Source organism: Manis javanica, chromosome 10, assembly GCF_040802235.1.
Source record: "Manis javanica isolate MJ-LG chromosome 10, MJ_LKY, whole genome shotgun sequence".
NCBI lineage: Eukaryota > Metazoa > Chordata > Mammalia > Pholidota > Manidae > Manis > Manis javanica.
The window spans coordinates 106,274,874-106,296,667 of NC_133165.1; the positions used below are offsets into that span (position 1 = coordinate 106,274,874).

Consider the following 21,794-nt stretch of genomic DNA (forward strand, 5'->3'; position numbering starts at 1 on the left):
CACTTGCCCCAGGCCACAAAGTTGGTAAATGCTGGCACTGGGATAAGTTTGAATCAATCTGATTCCAAATTGGAGCCCCTGTCCTTTCCTATACACTGTGGAGGAGAAGCCAGGTTTTAAAAAACCTCCCTTTTCAGGGTTTGTCACTTTCCAGAGAAAACAAACTAGCTCTCACCTGTCCCCACTGGCCCCCACCATGTTCCTCCCCCTGTGGGAGGAGCAGCTCAGCTGATCTGAGACCCAGGTCGGACGGGGCATCCCGAGCTCCGTCGCTCCCTGGCTCCCTCCTTGGGCCGCGCTGTCTGTGACTGCCTGAGCGGGGCCTGCCATCTAGAGAGACGTCTGGAAGGTCCATCACCCTCCGCCCTCTCTCTCTCAGTGTCCCATGGATGTATGGCGGCGACAGCCCTTCAGTTTGGCTGGGTAAATACTGCTCTGCAGACCAAGTCCCTCTTATGGTACAGTGAGTGTCAGGAAACCTATTTGGTCCAAATCACGCCCCATGCCTCCCACAAGCAGCAGCGTTATACCATATACACAGCAGTGTAAGAACCAGGAATGTCAGATCAGCCTAGGTTTGAATCCCAGCACTTCACTTCACTGTGTCCTTGGACAACTCGTTTCAATTTCTTGGGGCCGGTTTCCTCACGTACAAGCTGGGGATTGGTAACCCTGCCTTTTCAAAGAAATTAAGAGGGTTACACTAATGCCCAGTACAGTGCCTGTGTGCTAGGGGGGCTCCGTGTGGGTTCTCTTCTCCCTCAGAGATGGGGCTTCCCCTCTGGCCAGCATGAAGCCCACTGGAGCAGTCAGTAAGGGAGCAGGCAGGTAGCCTTCAGGACAGCCCGGAGAGGGCCAGCCAGGGCGCTTGCATTTCAGGAAAGGATGACTGTGCAGTATATGATTCGCCTCCTGGGCTTTAGGAGGACGAGGGAGGGAGGACTCTCCCCTGAGAAGACACCCAACCAGGGCGAGAGAAGGCCCCACGTGAGAAGGTCCTGAGCCATGCATTAAAATAATTGCACACCAGCCGGTGCCCCTCATACCCAGTGGGGACTGTGTCTTTGCTGCAGAAGGTTGTGGCTTGCCAAGAGCTGAGCCGGCAGGAAGGCTGATGGATGTGCATTTGACTCAGGGAACCTGGGCTTCTTCAGCGGGGAGGAACTTGAACAAAGTGTAAAAAAGGGCTGGGGTGCCCGGACAAACAAATCTTAGCTCATCACGCACAAATCTGCCAGGCACTTGCGAGACAGCGTGTCATTAAATCCTCCAAATAAGCCCAGTTGAGTCCCACTGTCCATTTTATGGGGATGGTACTTGATTTGCGAGTATCTCACAGACAGTAAGCTGCAGAGCTGAGATATGAAGCCGGTTCTAAACCCCAAACCCCAAGTTCCTAACTACTGTCAATGGGATGACCCCTTTACAGGTGAGGAAAGGGAGGTTTCTGGAGGACAGGTGACTTGCTCAAGATCACACATTGAGTTTGGACCAGGTCAGAGTTAGGACGGGGACTTTGGTCTCGTGGCATCCTCCTACTCTAGGCAATCTCTTAACCCGTTATACCTCATTTTGTTCTGTATCTGCTCAAGGATCTGGGTTGGGGTATTGCCTACAGGCAAATACTGGTGTGATAAAAAAAGCAGCAGAGTTAAAGGAGGTGGGGAAGAAGGTGGTGGGGTCACCAGCAGGCCAAGGGGGTTTTGGAAAACCCTTTGCCACTGGCTGCCCGGTGATAGGTAAGCTTGCTCCAAGTCTATTAATATATATATTCAGATTTGTCTTTTTTACCTTAGTTTTTAAGCCTCAGAATACCAAATACTTCTTTCTCCTCTGCTAGGCTCTAGAGAAGTAAAAAAATAGCTATTGTTTATCTAACTCCCATTATATGCTAGACATTAGGCCAAGGTTGTTTTTGAGTGTGTGTTTTCTCATATTCAGTCCTGGAAATAACCTGGTAAGGTTGTTTCTATTATTATCCCCATTTTACAGACAATAATCCTGAGACTCAGACATGCATAGGGTCCTTCAGCTAATAAATAGCCAATCGTAACACAAAATTGCATCTGGCTTGCTTCCAAATCTTTTTCTTTCTACCACATCATTCATTCATTCAACAGGTATTAAAATGAGCACCATCTATGTGCTGTGACAGGGGCCGTAAATGCCAAGAGGAACACAAGAGATTATGACTCTTTATGAAACTTACAACTGGGAGGGAAAGGCAGATATTAAATATCCATCCATTTTAAGTTGTAAGCATAATCTCTGTCTTTAAATCGAAGCTAAAGAGAGGTTGTTAATATTGTTCCACTTCAAGTGTAAAGAAACCAAGGCCCAGAGGAAGAAAGCGACTTGCCCAGAGTCACACAGCAGAGGGAGAAGTTGTATGTACCAGTTTCATCTCCTGGGTCATTGCTCCTTGCATTAAACCACATGCCTGATTCTGGAAATCCAACTCAGGATTGGCATTGCTGGTAATTTTCATCAGCACTTGTCTGACTACTGAGAAAGGTCATTTCCTGGTTCCTCGAGGGACAAAATCACTCATATTGCTGCCTCGGGGGCAGCAAGCTGGTGATGTAGATGACATTTACCGATAAGCTTTTATCCACGAGACAAAATGACACTGGAAAATGTGCCCAAAACACATTTTTGCGAGGAACTGGTAAGTGCACGTGAGTCTCTGAGGCTTGTGGTGAAACCTCTCATAACCTACCCCACTTGCTGAGGCACATTAGCATAGTAATAATTATTATTAGCAGCTCACTTACAGTGGATGTTTGCTACATGCCAAGCACTGCTCTGAACACATCCCTTGTCATAGCTCATTTACTCTTTATTCAGCACGATAAGTGATTCTCATTATCCCAGCTTACAGGTGAGGAAAGTTCAGCAAACTGAAGTTACACAGCTAGAAAGCAGGACAGTTAGGATTCGAACCCAATGAGATAGACATTAAGAATATCTCCCTTATTTCTCCCATATCTATAATCATTAAATGACTCTGTTTACAGACATGAATGTGAAATTTATAGAAAAATTACAGGATCAGAAATAAAACCTACCTTTCCATCCCAACTACAGAGACCCCACCCATTCCTGTGATAACTAAGGCTGCAGGGTGGGCATCCCAGATACATGGGCTGAATCTCTAGTGTGGCAGGAAGCAGAGAGGGAGGTATCCAGGTTGCATGCCAGGTGGGCTGCAGAAGGGGCCAGGTATTAGGGACCCCATGGGTGTGATCTGATTGGATCTGAAATGTCTGTAAAGGTTGAGTACATGTGCAGACTTGGAGTCAGCCTGCAGTGAGACAGAGAAATTGACAGAAATTGATTACTGTCCAGGAAACTTAAACATCATCTGGGAAGACAGCAGAAGTCAATGTGATTAAAGGAAAAAAAAAAGAAACTCTATCACCCATCAAGGACACAGGGAAAAACGTTTCAAAGGCAGAAACAAGACCTCAGTACAAGGACGAGGCTGGGGAAAGAGTTCAGCCAAAACTCTGGCTTCTGAAGTACTTAGAACCCAGGGGATCGATAAAAATAATTCATGCTGCAAAAATGCTAAGAATCAGAGGTTGTATGCAAATGCCAGGTGAATAAGAACATGAGCCTTACATCTTCCAAGTTACTGGGATAAAAGGGTGTTTGGAAAATGGGTCTCTGTCTGAAGACCTCTACTGATTTTCTATGGCCCACAGAATGACATCTATCTCCTCACCTGGCAGTTAAGTCTCTCGAGAACTGGTTCCCACTTAAAATTTCAGCTCTATCTCCAGGCTGAAAGAATTCCTTGATATTTCCTGAACCTGTCTTTCACAACTTAGTGCCTCTGCATACGCTTTTCCTCCCTCCCTCCCTAGGTCTATGCCCCAATTTCTTCTCTATCATGTGACTGCCTGCTTGTTCTTCATGGCGGATCTCAAATGCACCTCTCTTCAATGAGTCTTTCCCCAACCACATGTGGCAGAAGGTTGCCTCCTATATGTCTCTCCATTGCATCGTTCATTCCTAACAGAACACCAACTTTGTGTGTAGCTGCAATCCTGAGCATGGATGAGCCCTTTAAAATCTAAGCTAATCATGGTGATCCCCTTCTCTGATTTCCCAAACACCCTTGCAACTTGGGGGTGGCCATGTGACCTAGGACTGCCCCAAAAAGATACATGGGGAAGCATATATCTGATGTCCTAATCATAAGGTTCAGATAGAGTGCAGCCCTCCTCCCACCCCACTGCTGTGTACAGAGAAGCATGACTGGAACCGTGACAGCCACCCTGTGACTCGGAGGGAGGGGTCAAAGCACTGCTTTCTGAGACTAACATCTACTGCTACCTACTCCACAATTCTTAGCTTAGAAATTCAAATGCCCTATTTTATTTCAAGCCTCTGAAAATTGGTTTTTCTGATTCCTTTTGTAAGCATTCCCAAGGCAGTTACTGGTCCTTCCATAGTGCTCCATAGACTCTTGCACTCATCTCTCTTGGAGAACTCATCACATACTCTTGTAATTATTTACTTACATAAATAATTACACCTGGCAGCACTGTAATGTGAATTTCTCGGCTGCCTGGGAGCATGACTTACTTTTCTTTTGGAGTGCCACAGTGCCAGGCAGGCAGTTAGTGTTCAACAGCTGCCCTGTGGTTCAAGAATGGAAACCACGATGATGCCATTCTCAATAATCCTCCCATTCTGTCTACAGCAAATCATTGATAAAAGCCCTATTAATATGGGCTTTAGGATGGAGGAATGTATTTCCCCTTTGCTTTGTCTAAGGGCCAAACAGCTTGTCATTTTCTCTTGAAGGAGTTTAAGATTCCTCTGTTCTTTCCTTGTTGGGTATTTCAAAAGGACAACAGTCTCACAAATCCCTTTCCTTGTCATGGTGAGGATTGTGATGCATGGTCAAAGTGATGAGCAGATGGACACAGCGGTCCAGCTCCAGCTCCCACCAGCTCAGTGGCCTGCATTAAATTGCCTAATAGGGTGGGGACAGCGCCCCCTGCAGTCTGTGGTCACAACCAAGATGAATGGACTGATGGACATGAAGGTGCAAAGCATGTGCTCATTAAGTTACTAAAGAAACCTACGTTTTAACTTCAAGACAGCCACTTTACCAACTAGGAAGACTGGATGACCCACAGGGTCTCTATGTGGGAAGGAGGAATGAGAAAAAAGATCTAAAATGGGTTGGCGGGGGTGCCTGTAGGCAGGATGGGTACAGAAAATAGAGCCCAGAGAAGAAGCTATGCCAGGAGCCATCTCCTCTTGGCTAGACCTCAAGGAGATGACTGAAGGGGGGCTATTCAGGAAGGCCAGCTCTTTACGGTGGGTTTCACATACTGGAATGCTTGGAGACTGCTAACCAGCAGGGGAGCGAGGCCCATTTTACCCCCTCTTCTTCCCCACTCTGTCACCCAAACACCTTAAGGTCTTTGACACTCTATTTTTCCATCTGTTAAAAGGAAATAATAACACCTGCTTCAGAGGATCAAGGAGACAAGAGATATAAAGGTGTCCACCATGGAGCCTGGAGCACAGGTAATGGGGCTCCGTCCCTGCGGGTCTCCGGAATGCACATACTTCATTCTGTCTAACTTTGCATGCCCATGACAGGCATGGTTAGGGTTTGCCTGCTGCCGTGGAATCCACTCCAGGTTTTACGCCCCCCACCAATGGCTGAAGATGCTATTCCCTCTCTCTTCCCATTCCTGACAATTACCAGGTTACTGGCTATTAAATAAGAAGAGTGTCCTTGACTCTCACAGGTCGAGGCACAAATGCTCTGTGACTTTTTTGCCTCCTTTTACATAGGTTCCTGTTGCTTCTCAGTTTTTACATGTCCCAGAAAAAAAAAAAATTCTTCCCAGACAAAAATGCATCATTACCTGGGAAAGATGAAAAGAACAGATCAAATTCAGTGATTATTTAGTCCCTTCATCTGGAAAATGTACACACTTAGGCCAGTACCTGAATCCGAGGCCCTGTCCTATCCCCAATCCTTTCTCGCTCTGTCCTCTGTAACATTACTTATTTTTCCCTGCCGAGGAGGAGGTAGAGGCTGGGAAGAGAGAAAAATGACAACAGGAAAATGGAGACCTTTGGTAACATTCAGGGCTGGGAGGGTCATGCATCCATGAGAAGATCTAGTGTATTCTCTGACGTGCATCATGGCCAATGATTTTTTTTCTTCTATACAATGGGGTAACAACTGATGGGACTGGATTTTGGAATGTGTGAAGAATTCCTGATGCACCATGGATAGCAGGAATGGAAAACCGATTCAAACAGGACAAGAATCTTCAATGAATGTTGCCTTCATGTGGCTTCTCTACAGACAACTAACGTAAGACCTGTGGATGACCGCCAGCCCTGTGTTCCTCCTCTCTCTAGGAATTACTTAGTAAGACTTTACTGAGACTTCACAGAAACCCCAGAGGTGTCCTCCTGAGGAGTGCGTCTGTTGTCCTGGGGACAGGAAGGAGAGAGGGACAGATTCTGCCTCTAGAAGACAGGCATGGAGTCCTTAGCTGGGGGATTCTACCAAGGCTGGCTGAGGAGCCACTGGGTTTGGGGTCTGGTGGAACTTCTGCCAGTTTGGTGGGATGTTAGTAATGCCCTTGGGGGTGGTTGCCATATAAATCACTGCTCGGAAACCTGGGAAAGGCAGCTGGTTCCCAGCGGGCACCTTTTGGAGTGGCCCATGATCGCTTTTCTGTGTGTCTTGCTTCATTCTGTCACAGAACCAGACCCTGCCTCCTTCCTATGAGTCTAAAGGGACTACAGGTCATGCTTGACCTGCTAGAAGCACTGGCATGTGACTCAGGCTGGCCAGTGAGTGATTGGTAACTGTTCCTAAGACCTGGGATGGGTTCAAGTGTGGGCATGAGTCCTACAAAGGGTCAACAGTCATTTTCCAAGACTCATTGGCAGAGGGTCTCTCTCTTTGGTCTGGGCTCATGACTTACCTGTTTTGACTTCACAGCATGTTTTATCCCATGAAATGACCAACTCAATCATGTTTTCTTGTTTGACATCCACATTCTGCTAGACTATCAGCTCCTGGAGAGCAGGGCCGACACCATCCCATTCACTCCTGTGTACCCAGTGCTCAAAACAGTGCCGGCTCATAGCAAGCGAGTGACACAGATCTGTTTGCAAGACTAAACTCTACATATTGGCTGGGAAGCTTCCAGAAGCCACCCTGCTGGCAGTAACAGAAAAGCAGAAGTGGAGAGAGAGAGAAGGGAAGCGAGCAAGCCACAGGGCCACTGGAGCCCTCATATCTAACTGCCAGTGCAGAGGGCAGGGCTGGAGCCCGATGTACTGAGAGGTTCTGGGTCCTGCGCCTGGGTAAGTGTCCTACCAACCATACTGATACCCATCTTCAGTGCATTCAGTAATATCATTTAATCATAACAATAATACACAACTAAAATAATGCTCACAAAATGAATAAATATCTTAAGAAGAGTTCTGCATTATAACCCAAGGTATCAAATACATCTATGTGAGTCTACATGGATATAAAGAAATGTTTTAATAAATATGAAGGGGGAGAGAGAAACCTCCTTACGGTAGAACCCCGATGTGCTATGTAGATTCTGCCCTCTCCCTTGGAGACAGAACTCAATCTCCCTGTTTCCAGTGTGGGGTGGATGTAGTAACTCACTTCCAAAAACTGAAGTACGGCAGCAAAAAAAAGTAAACTGGCACACACTGCCTTAACCGAGGATGGATGGTCAGCATCTCTAGTGATGTCGTGTTTGGAAGTTAGGTCCCTTGTGCTAGGATGTGATGAGGAGCGCTCTTTCCCTCTGTGATAATTCTTTCCAAAAACCCATAACTCAGTCTAATCGGGAAAAAATCTAGTGGATGAACCCTTTTTGAGGGATGTTTTATAAACTATCAGGCCAGCCCGCCTTACAACCATCGAGGTCAGCCATGGAAAACAAGGGAAGACAGAGAACGTGTCACAGAGGAGACGAGACTAAGGACATAGGAGGTTAGTAGAAAAACCAGGCAGTGAGCCTGAAGCCTCGAGTCTGGTTTAACAGTAACACACTGATGTTGGCTGGTCAGTTTTGACAAGTTCACGGTTGTTATGTAAGATGTTAAGCCTTAGGGGAAACTGAGACTGGATGAAGGGGATTTGGGACTCCCAGAACTACTTCTGTAAGTCTTAAACTGTTCCAAATAAAAGTGTGCCTTAAAATCAGAGTTCTACAATGCAGCGACAGATTGAAAACACCAGGAAGACAAGCTCCTGCAGGCAGCAAGACAACCACTGAGCTACCACGTCTGCTCCCAATAGGACCTCTTCTTTAGCTACCCTCCCAAGTACAGAAATGCTTACCTAATTAGATCTGACGAGAAGTTGGGAGAAGACAAAAACCAAACTTTAAATTCTCCAGACTATCTCAAATATGGATTTACAACCACCATCGTTAAGGAAGAGCTTCACCCCAAGTGTGTATTATGCCTTGAGATATTACTTAATGTTAGTACACAGATGCATGATTAGCAAGACTTTTAAAAACAAAGCATTTGGAATAGGGAGACCAGCCTCTGTAAAATTTTTGATGATGTTTTAAGTCTTGTGAAAGTCAGCTTAGAACTTTACAATGTTTCACAAAATCCCATGAAAAGAGTTTAGTGGTCTCTTTGGAGGTTTCATACATCAAAACGAAAGATACTGAAATCCAATAAGGGGAAACACTTGTTTTTCCTGCTGTGGCAAAAATGGCTGAAGAAACACAGAAGATAGTATGGTACCAAAACAAAGTAAATTCCTTTGTCAGCAAATATTGGGGGACGTGTCATAGAAAACAGATGCTGAGGGCCTGAAGAAACTAGTATTGGAACAAATTACATGAGAGATTTGCTATGGAGTTAAATCAAAGCACAGAGGATTCTGATGTGTGTCAGCTTATATTTGCAAGATTCTGTTTAGATAATGAAATACACAAGGAACGACTTTTCAGTGAGCACAGAAGGAAAGATGTCCTGGAGAATTTATAGTCTCAACAGGAAATTCCTGCTTTAATGATGCTTATGTTTTATGGAAAGTGCCTATATGAAATTGCTGAAGGGGCAGTTGCCTTAATTGGAGTATCAAAAGGATTCCCAATATGTTTATAGAAGGAGCACCTGTACTGAATTTCTTTATTGCATCTCTGATAGGCAAGTTTGCAACCAAACACTGAAGCCAGGGTGCACAAGTACCATCGGATGTCACTGATTCGGTTAATTTTATAAAGGCAAGACTGGGCAGATCACAGAACTTCCCCACACTTTCTAATGAGGAATGACTGAAAATCTATGGACCACACAGAGCTTGACTGTGTCGGCAAAGGACTTTACCGGTTGTCAGTATGCTATCTCACACTTTTGAGAAAAAAACACACCTTTAACAGGACCCTTCAATGAAAAGGTGGTGACTGGGAAAGTACCTATTTTGAGAATCTGTGATATACACAGAGCATTTCAAAAATAACTATTGGAAACATTTCCCATCAGTATGGGATTTGGGGGTAAAAAATGATGCTATTACCTATCAACACCCTCATTTCTACATAGAAACTTCGGTGGTTCTGTGTCCACAATGACCAAATACTGCTTAATTGATGCTTCCCTCTCTCAAAATCCTTTTCTTCTTAAAAGAGCCCAGAACATCCAGGGGGTGTTTCTTCCAGGGGGCTTCTAAGGTACGTATCTCACAAGGTATTTCATGGTCAAAAGGGTCTGCTGTGTGTGTTGACACAGAATATGTGTGGGAGCACTGGGGGTCAACAACATCGATCAGGTTTCTTTGTGGCCGGATGTCATGATAGGCTTTTTGGTGTATGCACAGAACTCCCTGCCCACAACTCTCCTCTGCTTTAAAGAAATTCCACTAACAGTTCTTAGAACTGTGTGGAGACATACTCCAAAAAGTGCTGTTGTAGGACAAACTTTTCAGCGGCATCACACGGCTCTGGGCATTTTGATGATGCTTCCAGGAATAACTGCATCTTTGTTTCACCATCTACTTGTAACAAAGCCAGTGATGGATAACTTATATCCGTAACACCCGAAGGAACTAAGTTGTGAAAATTACCAAATAAGCAAAGAGCGGGTGAGCATTAGGGAAGATGAAAGACTAGAGCTTATATGATCCCAAATCCCCTCGGCTTCTCCGGCACAGTCTCAGGGCACAAGGTGATGTGCGGCAATCTAGGGCTTAAGCTCAGGCAAGCCGCATCCCCTCTTGGGTCCCTACTTCCTATCTGTGAAATGAGAGCACTGGACGGCATGAGGAAGACCCCTTGCTTACATGCGGTGCCCGCCAGCCCACTGGAAACTACTCTGGGAGAGTGGGGACAATACTGATGTATTATCAGTAATGAGAATACCAGGCTCATTACCTGTCCCACAGCCCAGTAACTAACTGTGGTAAGTGTCACCCCTTTTAATCTTTACACCTTCTCTGCACAGTACTGACTGCTTCCCTACTTTCTCAGGTGAGGGCACTGGCTGGAGAGAGGTGAAGGACCCCGAGGTCAGCCGGACAGCCTGCCCTACAGCGAGTGCTCTGCTGTGTTCGCTGGGTCAGCAAGCGATTCCATGTCATGAGCTGCAGAGACAGGGCCAAAGGGCAGGAGGACTGACCAGGGGGCTGCTGCCTCCAATTTAAATCTCCAGTTCACTAGCCTGAGTAGCGCTCAGAGACAGAAAAACACATAAGAGTCCATGGACTGTAATCGTGTGATGAAATTAAACCGGCATGGCCCAAAGTAGAAAGGGGTCTGTTTGGGGGGTGGTAATTCTGTATTTTAGATCTTCTCTCCCAAAGCAACTGGTTTTTGCTCCTCAATCCGTCCTAATTCCTGAAAATCAACCTTCCCATTCATCATTGTTATTACCCTTTCTCGGGTTTCCCCTGCCTCACTTCTCACTGTAGTCTGCTCGGCTCCGGCATGCTTGCTATGCGAATGTGTGGCGCCCCTCATTTCCCCACGAGATGTGAAAACTGACACCTAAGTACTATAGAGTGTTTTAAAACTTGAGTTTTGTGCTACTCCTGTTATGTAAATGCTACAGATTGCCTTGAGGATTATAGATCATTTCCCCGTATGGCTGCCTTGTTTTCTCTTCTCCTTTAGGAGTTTTTCTTCTAAGTGTACTCAGTTCCCAATTTATGAATAGATGGCAGTCAAAAAGGTCAGCCTCTGAGTCTGCTGCTTAAAATTCAGATGTTCTTTCCAGCAGACAATGTTATATTAAGGGTCCCTGTTCTAGGATTAGCCCTCAAAAGCCCATTTAATCCAAAGAGGGCTCACACAGAATAATCCTATAGAATCGTTAACCTCATGTAAAATGCTTTTCTGGGAAAATACATTCAGTGGGAACTCAGCCCTGTGTCAGCAGAAAAGCACTCTGGACTTAAGAGTCAGACAGACATGAGTTCAAACCTCAGCTCTGCCATATTTAGCTGTGTGATTCTGAGCAAGCGAGTGACAATCTGTATGATCCTTAAGTTCCTGATGTATAAAGCAGACCATGTAATAGTCTACAAAAATAGACTTTTGTAAAGATTAAGAGATGTCATGCCTAGAACACCATTCCCACACAATCTACCGGGAAACTCCATTGCATCCTATGAGGTCCTGGTGGCAGCTACTTTCTGAGATGTACTTCTTGTCAATCCCAGAAAGGGATCAGTGCCTTCCGGGCGGATGGTCCCTTGTTGCTTGCCTACCCAGCAACCGGTTCACTGTTCCTAAGTTGCATGTGGGTGTGTCCCTCCTTCCTAGTCTTCAGGGGTAGAACAATGGTTTTGACAGGACTGGGGAAAGGGATGGTAAGGTTGCTGAGGGGCTGAGGAATAATGTGAAGGCAGGAGACAAAGAGGGCGCCAAGTTTGGATAGCAAGTTTAGCTCAGACTTACTACAGAAATCCCTCCAAGATGCCGACAGCGTCATGTTCCTGACCAGACGGGGTCCGTCTTCCTGCTCCTGTAGACCCTGTTACTTCTTTATAGCACAGCACATAGCATGCTGGCTTGGAATTTTGTTTACTTACTGGTCACTTCTCACTAGACAGTGGCCTTCCTGAGGGCAGAATCAAGGCATATCACGCCCTGGGGCTCTGGGAACTCTTAGAGACCCGAGGCCTGGACCCTTCTGCTTGCCACTTCCTAGCCAGGCTTCCTTCGCTCTGAGTCCACTGAAAACTCAAGGACTAGACGAGAACCCAGCTTCTGGGCATCTCCTCCACGCTCCTCTCTCTCAACCAACATTCAGTCCCTTTGCTCGTCTCCTGAGTCTGCGTTCCTGGTGCAGGGATAAAAAGATGCTCCTTGGGGTCCTTTCCCTCTTATTTAAGATCTAGCCAGGGACGGCTGAGTCATCAAGCTCTAAGGCTGAAGAGATAAAAATGAAGGTCTTTGAAACACAAAAGATGGAGGTAGAGTCAAGTGCATTTCCACGGAGCCCTCAAGGGGCCTGGCTGAGAAGGGGGCCAAGAATAATGGCTTCCGTTTGATGGAGAAGTAACTGAGCCTGGGAGAGGTTAAGTGATCTACTCAAGTCCTTCAGCTGGTAAGAGCTGTCAATTCATTAGAATTCACTGGATTGCTTGGCTCCAAAAGCCACCATTCTCCTGCTTCCTCAGTGAAACCATTTCTCCCCAGAGAAGTTCTCTTAACCAAACTCTACTTAGCACAACGCTTGCCGCTGACACCCAGGCTAGTAACTAGTCTAAGGCTAGTAACCTCTTCTCTGGTATGGATGTGGGGGCAGATCTGCTCCTATACATCAAGTTCTATGCTTACCAGGAGTTAGGTGTGTTTATTACCAAAACGTATTTTTACGCCATGTGCAATTGGAAATGTCATTAAATATTCTCTGAATTGGGTGAATGCAGACAGAGAGTTGCTATTTCCATGAAAGGCAAGCCCAATGCTTTGGAAAGATTCTATAAATAAGTCCCAACACAAAGTGGCTGTCGGATTAGGTGTGGGTGAGAGGACCAGGAAGAGGGGAAAATGCCAAAATCTAGGACTGTCCTTCACTTGCTTTGTGGGAGTCCTTAAGTTCTTGTTCCACTTTAAGGAAAGATCCTGAGAACTAAAGAGGAAGCATAATAAGTGTTTATGTGAGATAACACTGCACAGTGTGCAGGCAGAAAGACCTAGCCCTGGATGACAGACGGGCAACGCAAGGTTAATGTATTTTTAGGCTTCTTGTTTGAACTGACATTTTGCCCCAGCTAACCCAGCACAGGTCCCCGTGTGTCCCACAGGCAGGCTTCACAGCCTGGCTACCCTTTGGAGTCTGGAGAGCGGAGTTCAGGGTACATATGTAGAATCCCCAGGAAGGAACGTGACCAGCAACTAAGAGGAAGAAGAGAAGAAAGATATGAGGATAGAAAATGAGAAAGATGCACCTTTCCCTGGAATCTGAGGTGCAGGCTGGCCTGAAGGGACCTACAGACACGCTGTGTTCCTGGGCCAGGCCTTTAGCTTCCAGGCAATGTCCCGCCCTGCTACGGCCCAAAGGCCAACCTCTCTCCCTCCTCCCTTAACCCTCTCCCTACCTACACAGCTCCCCTTTTTATATACTGGCTATATTTTAGGGTTCTGTGTAAGATTTTCTTAGGTAAGTAAGGTATCAGTGGGTAAAATGACTTTCGGATTCTTTTTCAGGTTTGACTAAAAAGATTATGAATGAAACTTGGTTTTACTTTACCTTTATGATTTTGCCGTTTGACAGAAATTCCTCTACTTACATACAGAATAGGCTGCCAAAGAGAACTCACCAACTCTTGTTTGACAGGTTTGAAAGTGTTAACAATCAAGCAACCAGTGAGCAATGCTGAAGTGGCATGGCCATCTGTTAATACCAACATATAACTCCACGTGACCGATGGCTTTATCTTTTTCCCCCAACAGCATCAGTAGCGCCTATCACAGTGCCTGGCATATAGTAACCACTCATAAATATGAACCATGAATGCAATGGTAATGTTTGGGATGGGCAGGCATGGCACACTTACACCTGGAGACCAAGCCAGCTTTGCTGGCATCTATAAAATGCTGGTGTCCAGAACCTGATGCCACATGCAGACACACCAGACCCTCGGACAGGGCACTCACTCACTGGCTTTCTCTTGAGTCACAACCATTTGTGCACTTTTCTCTCCCTCCATAATCTAAGTGGAAATCTATACATCTATAACATGTCTAGGTTGCAAGTTCACAAATGAATAGTCTCCTTTGATTTATGCCATCTTTATTTTTCCTTTATGTGGCTGCCAATTCAGAGGCTCTCAGATACCATGCCAAACATACTGGCTTATGAATACCTGTCTGGTTTCTTTAATGAAAAATCACACTAATCCTGCTAAGAACAATCAATTGCACAAGACACCTGCCAAGGTCTCCCACACCCCAGGTTATTTTTTGTTGTGGTGAAATATACATAGAATTGATCATCTTTAACCATTTGTAAGTGGAGAGTTCGATATTAAATACATTCATGTTGTCGTGCAGCCCTCACTACTATCCGTCACCAGAATGTTTCCATCACTCTGCACTGAAGTGTGTACCTACAAATGCCATGTGCCCCCCAGCCCCCAGTAATCACTGTTCTCCTTTCTGTCTCTATGCATTTACTATTTTAGGTACCTCCTATCAGTGGAATCATACACATGTCCTTCTATGTTATTTCACTTAGCATGTCTTCATGAATTATCAACATTGCAGCATATGTTAGAATTTCCTTCCTTTTTTAAGGTCTGCCAGAGATTTTTAGTTGTACAGATTTTTGTGGAAATTTATTTTTATTTTTTTATATGAAAATAATACTTGAGTTTAAAAGTCTCCTGTGCTCCTGCCTGGTTAAGAAATGTCACTTATTATGGGGACATAGGCATCACTTCAATTTGTTGTCATTTGTTCCCTGACAGCTGAACCTGGAGTGTTTTCTCCAGAAAATCATCTGCTTCTCAATTTTTGACCAGTTACATCCAGGTCCTAGACTGTAAAATAGGTACTGTTTTAATTTTATAATATAATGCCAAAGTGTTTTTCCAATTTGGTTGTATCCATTTATACTCTTACCAATAGCATGGGAGACTTTCTACTGATTAAATGGACTTGATCGTACCACCTTGCAATTTGGTGGGTGTAGAATTCCTTGTGGTCTTAGTTTTCATTTCCCTGGTTAACAAAGAGGTTGTACATCTTTCCAAGTGCTTATTGGCCATTTTCTTTAAAATTCAGTGCAATGATTGTTTATATCATTGGCACAATTTCCTTAACAAGAGTTCTTTGTGTTATTTTGTTTCCTAGTCCTTTGTCAGTTATATGTGTTGAAACTATTGTTTTTCTCTTTTTGAGGCCACTTTGATGGAGTTACTAATTTCAGTGCAGTTGAATGTATTGATCCTTTCATTTATGATATTTGCTTTCTGTGTCTTGTTGAACAAATTCTTCCCTATTCCAAGGTTATAGGCTAATTTCCTAATTTAAAAAAATAAAAGTTTAATTTGGCCTTTCACTTTCAGGTCTCTAATCCATTAGAATCAATTTTGTGCATGGTGTGAGGTAAGGATCCATCTTCATTTTTTCTATATGGATAATCAGGGGTCTTAGTATCATTTGTGGACAATTATATTTTTTTTCCAATGGCTGGACATATATCAAACTTCCACAAATGTGTGGGTGTTCTTGGGCTCTCTGTTCTTTTCCATTAATTAATTAGCACATCCCTAACCAAATGTCCAGCTCAGCAGGTTTCCAGTAGATACTGTGTATGAGAGTTTTTATCACAAATGAATATTTGTCAAGTAACTTTCCTGCATCTATTTACATAATTATATGGTGTTTCTCCTTTACTCTATTAACATGCTGAATGACACTTGTGGATATTTCAATGTTAAGCACTTTTGTCTTTGCTGGAAAAAACCCAAGTTGGCAGTGATATATTATCTATTTTATACATGGTTGGATTTCGTTTGCCAATATTTTGCTTAAGATTTTTGCATCTATATATTCATAAGTAAAAAAGGCCTGCAATTTTCCTTTCTTATATACTCCTTGTCTGGTTTTGGTATCAAGGATATTCTGAACTCAGTGAATGGATTAGAAAGTGTTCCTCTTTTTCTGTTCTCTGGAAAAGTTTATTTAAAATTGGAAATATCTTTTCATTAAAAAAAAATTGGTAGAACTTACCTCCTCACCATCTGGGATGCTGTTTACTTTTAAAGAAGGTTTAAAGGCTAGAAGATTAATCTAGGATTTATATTTTTTCCTTAAGTCAGTTTTGACAAATTATACATTTCTAGGAATTTGTTCATGTTACAAAAGCTTTTAAATTTATTAACATAATTTTGTTCCTAGTATCTCTTAGTATCTCCTGTAATTCTGCTTCATCTACTGGATCAAAAAGTTCACAAGGTAAGAGACTTGTTTGCTTTAATCTTTGCTGTATTCCTAGAACTCAGAGCTCCTGGCTCAAAAACATTTAGAGAATGAATAAATGAATCTGCTGCCTCTCAATGAATCCTACCATAGCTTTGTCTATTTTATTGGTCCATTTCAAAGAACTAACTTTTGACTTTGTTGAGCAATTTGTTGATCAGTATCTACTCTTACTATGTCTTGTCTTTTATTTTCTTTGAACTTATTCTAATGTTCTTTATATATCATCTTAAGTTATAAACTTGGCTTATTAATTTCTAGCTTCTTTGCAATACAAAATTTAAGGCTATACATTTTCCTACATACTTCTTTCATTCCAACTTATTTTGACATTTTCATTCAGTTTTCAGGATGTATATTCTTTATTAGGTACAAGATTCCTTACTTACCCTATAAATGAAGCTTTTTAACTGCGTAGTTCAAATCTTTCCTGTTTTTTTAAGTCTATTTTTTTTTGTCTGACTTTCAATATTTGAAAAGGATACATTAAAATATTCTACTATGGTAGTAGATTGTTAATTTCTCTCATGCTATAGCGTGAGATGTATACAAGTTTAAAATTCTTTATCTTCCTGCTGAACTTTTTATTTTTAAATTGTGACCATCTTTGTATCTACCAATGTTTTGTCTGATATCAAGATATTTACCCTAGTTTTCTTTTGGATGCTATTTGCCTGTTAGCCTTTCCCCATAATATTACAATCTTTTCAGGTAGTTATGGGGTTAGGTATGTCTCTTATAAATAACATATGTTGGATATTGTTCTTATTCAATTTGACAATTTGTCTTTTCAATCCCAAAATTAGTTTATTTGGTTATTGATATATTTGGACTTATTTCTATCACTTGATTTCTTGCTTTCTGTATTTCCCTACTTTTTCTATGTCTTCACTTTTTTTCCCTTTTCTTGCATTCTTTTTACAATGATTGAGATATTTTAGTTTTTCTTATTCCATTCACTACCCCATCCACCAAGTATTTATAAGTTACGTTCTATTTTTTTTCAATTCTTTCAGAGCTTAACCTTGAAATGTTAGTATGGATACTTAACTTAGTGGCTAAAGTTAATATCTCATCTCCTTCCTCCACAAAATAATGACCTCAGAATACTAGAATTCCAGTTACTTCTCTCCTGACTTTCATGTTATTGTCTGATACATATATCATCATCATTATTAAATAAAGATAATTTTCTAGGGATATAATTGGTTATTATTGCCTCCCAGCACATTGAAGATATTATTTTTCACTCTTTTCTGGCTTCCATTGCTGCTGCTAAGAGCTCTCATTATACACATGCAACTTCTTTGCAGAGAATCTGTCTTCTCCCTCTCTGGTTATTTTAAAAATCACTTTTCCTTAGGGCACTGCAATTTCATGACTGTAGGTCTAAGTATGGTTTTCTCTTTATTTAAGCTGGTTGGTAAACACTTTCCTTTTAGCTACAGATATCTTTTAACAGTTCTGGAAAATTCCCATTTACTGTCTTATCCAATGATGCCTCACTTCCAATTTTCTCTATTTCCTTCATACAGTCTAATTAGACATATCATAATTATCTTAACCTCTCAATACTTCTCTTTTTCTCTGTGTGCTCTATTTTGGGTAATGTATTCATATTATCTCTTCCAATTCATGAATTCTTTCTTCAGCTAGATCTAATTTAGTGCTTAAGATATTCATTTAATTTGTAATTTCAATAATTATATAAAGTACTATTTGATACAAATAGGTCTATACATCTTTGGGAATATCTTGTTCCGCCATCCTATTTCCAATATATTTTTTTCTTACACTATAAAAATATGTTTTATACTTGATGATTTTAATATTTGCAGTCTTTGAGTTTTAATTGTATAATCTGCAGTTTCTGCTCTTTCTCATGGTGACTTATTCCCCTGTGTGTTTAGTGATTATTGATTGAGAACTCATTTTTCTTGAGACTTTGCCTAAAGAATTCTGAATTCTCATTTGAGAGTATTCCTTCAGATCAGATCTGTTTGTTTTTGCCAGGTGCCTGGAAAACTTTCATTTTTTTTCCATTTCTGCCAGACACATATATTTTCAGGCCCCTAAATAATATGAGCACAGGCTGTAAATTAGATATTCTCAAGGAAACATTACTTATTTCATGTAAAGCCAAGGATAAAACAGGCAACAATCTCTATCATCTCCTTCTATGGATATTTTTAAACGTTTATCTATTGAGGATATCACTTTTCATGGACATGAGTCTTTTAATTGTTTTTCTTGCTGTTGGACTCTAAGTTCCATGCATAGCTTTTCAATAAAATGAGTTATATATATGGTTTGTCTGACTTTGATTTAGGTCTGTTGTCCCAGTGTAACTCAAAACAGCATTCCCTTGTTTTAACAATAAGTTATGCAGTTACCCCCCTTTAAACCAGGCTTCTAGCCACAAAGATCAGCAATTGCCCAGCAAAGGTCAGATCCAGCACTTTTGCTTATCCTTTTTCAGACTTTATCACTGTTCCTAGCCTCTGCTAACTTCATTTACTTTATGGACTGATCAGCTATGCTTTCAAAACATTAAAAGGTATTTTTACCCACCATTTTTAGATTTCCTTATAGGATTTGTTTATTTGCCTCCCCTTTGAACTTCAAGCTCATATTTCTGCATATTGCATCTATTTTCCTCATGTCTATCAAGTATATGACATACTGAAGAAACTACATAAATATTAATTGAAAGAATCACTAATGCAGGTATTTCTTTTTTAGATACTTTCTAATATCCTGCAATGAACTGCAAGTGCAATAAAAAAAAGGTTCCTTTTGACTCTGTGATTTCACTCCTGGGAAGGTATGAACTTTAAGCTGTTCATTACAATATGCTTTATATTGTGAAAATATGAAAACAACTAAGGTCACAGGAATGGCTAAGTAATGGAAGAGCACAAAATTCTACGTGCATCGTGACCCTAAATAAGATATAAATGAATATGTGGGCATGGGCGAAAGCCAATCAGAAAAGATGGACTTTTTAAGAAAGCCCAGATTTCAGTTCCTTTTTCCTTTTTAAAGTGTGCAATTAATGTTAGTGTAGTGTTACTTGGGCAATGGATATAAATTTTAAATGAAATAAACTCTTTATGGTTGCATGAATCTACTTCCTCTTTGATACAGCCAGAGAGGCAAACATGCTTGGTGTCAACAGGCCTGGGTTCATGTCCTGGCTGTCACTGAACAGCTGAGGAGTTCAGTTCTTCAGCGCTCCCATTGTAGGTAAGAAATTTTAACATATCCCTTAACTCTGGGCTCAGCCACATAGCTACTTTTGCTAATAGGATATTAACAACAAGGATTCAAGGTTTCCTCATGTGCAACCAGGATTTCCTCTTCCATTTCTCCTTTGCCATGAGCACAAGCCAGACTGGCCTGTTCATGAAACACTAGAGAAGGGCCAAGGTGCCCCAGCCACTGGCCATCTGATCTGGAGCCACTTGGTTAAGCCAGTGAAATTCAGGCAAACATCCCGCCAACCTGCAGATTCATCTACTAAATAAGTTGTTGATTTAAACCACTATTAGACTAGTTTGTTATGCAGCATTATCTATAGCAGTAGATAGTTGACACACCCTATCTTCTTCATCTTTCTACTACTAGATCCTACCACTGTGTTCGGCACCTAGAGACCAACGATGAAGGCTTTTCTGTCACTGTTCCTTCTTGCTGAGGTAGAATGAGACACTTATGCCTGCTTTTTCCTCTACCCACTATCCCAGCACCTATCATATATTTTTTTACATTTATTTCCTTACATTTTTCTCTCCTCTAGCCATGAATGACTTGGAAGTAGGAACTTATTCATATCCATATCTGTGGCACATGGCAAAGCCTCTCAATAAATGTTTTTGTTTGAATTGAATGACTGGATTTTGGTTGCTGACATGAACCAAAACAGTTAGCGGCGGGTGGCAAAAAGAATATCCACCCAAGCTGGTTCTTACACTAGGTGACCCTATGCTTTCCAGAAAGCCCAAACAAGAGGGGGAAAAGAAAAAAAAAAAGAAGGAAAGCACATCTTTTTCCTGCTCTTTTGTGCCCTTATCTCTCTCACCACACTGCACACCAAGCTCAGAGCCATTCATTTCCCTGGAGTCCTCCCAGATCCAGCTTCCCTCTGCCACTGCAGGGCACCTCACGCTACCTCTCCCTGTATGTCCTGACACCCAGCATGGCCTGTCTTTACTCTACCTTTAGATCAGACACATCTCTGTAGCACTGCTCGGAGCGGGTATGGTCCGACAGCTGCACGTTCCAGAAGCAGGGGAGCTGATACACGAGGAAGGGGTTCTGTTTAATGACAGCGTTGAAAATATCCTGGAGGATAAAAGCCAGAGACACAGAACAGTCAGGTGGGCTCTGCTGATGATGCCGGCTCTCCAGGCACTGCATCCGTTGTACAAGGGCCTCTCTTGAGCCTCCTGCTCTGAACACAGGCTTGCCTGCCCTGTGGGGCATTTCCCTTGCCTCTTATCTTTAGGAACCAAGTAATGATATTTGGAGAGAGATGGGGAAATGCCCCTGCGCAGACTTGAAGTTCATGGGTCCTGCTAGTTTCATAATGTGCCATCCAGCAAACATACGTCGGGGCAAATGGCAACGTCTTTCTGAGCAGAGCTAGAATATATCAAATAAATGCACTTTTCTGCCCTTCCCTCCACCTCATCGGGGACCCTATGCTATCCATCCTGAACTTCCTGGAGAGGAAACTGCTGGGTGATAAGTCGCTCCGTTCACTCAGGGGCAGAGACAAATATTAGATCCCGTTTCTGCAGCTCTTCCTGGGGCTTTAGGAGACTCGATGATGCCTGTGCACCTTGGATTTCTGCAGGTCATGGTGCCCGAGTACGCACTCCCTCCCCATTTCCAAATCCACTCTGACTGTTCTAGGGAGGCTCTATCTCTTTTGGGCTCTTTTCCAAGCGCTCATAACAGGCCATACTTATTAACTAGCTGCTGACAGGTGGTGCTGGGAGGTGAATTATGGGCCTTTGCAGAAGGAGATGGCTGGATAAACTACCCTCACTGGACATGGACATGCAATTGCTTGCTCTTGGGGACACACTCGAGTCATTGTGGCCTGACTTAAAATATGATGATGGAGGATGACTTTCCCCTCAGGTTTTAAACATCTACCTGGATGATTTTTGACTCATTCATTATACTGTCTCTCATGTTTGAAAAAGGAAATTAGTTTCTGGCTGCTTGGGAAATACTGAATAATAACAATGCTAAAAAAAAAAAAAGTAAAGTAACCCTACAGAGGTTCTTGGCTCCTCTGTATTAGAAAAC

The 21,794-nt window shown here is 42.6% G+C and overlaps 1 protein-coding gene across 3 annotated transcripts in view; it reads right to left on the bottom strand.

Annotated features, from left to right (window-relative positions):
- LARGE1 (LARGE xylosyl- and glucuronyltransferase 1) overlaps positions 1–21,794 on the bottom strand; it is a 500,680-nt gene that overhangs the window by 53,570 nt on the left and 425,316 nt on the right. For all 3 annotated transcript variants that reach the window (XM_073213795.1, XM_073213797.1, XM_073213796.1), the window contains one exon: positions 20,694–20,819. In XM_073213795.1, the coding sequence (XP_073069896.1) occupies positions 20,694–20,819 (126 nt within the window). The remainder of the gene's footprint in view (positions 1–20,693; positions 20,820–21,794) is intronic.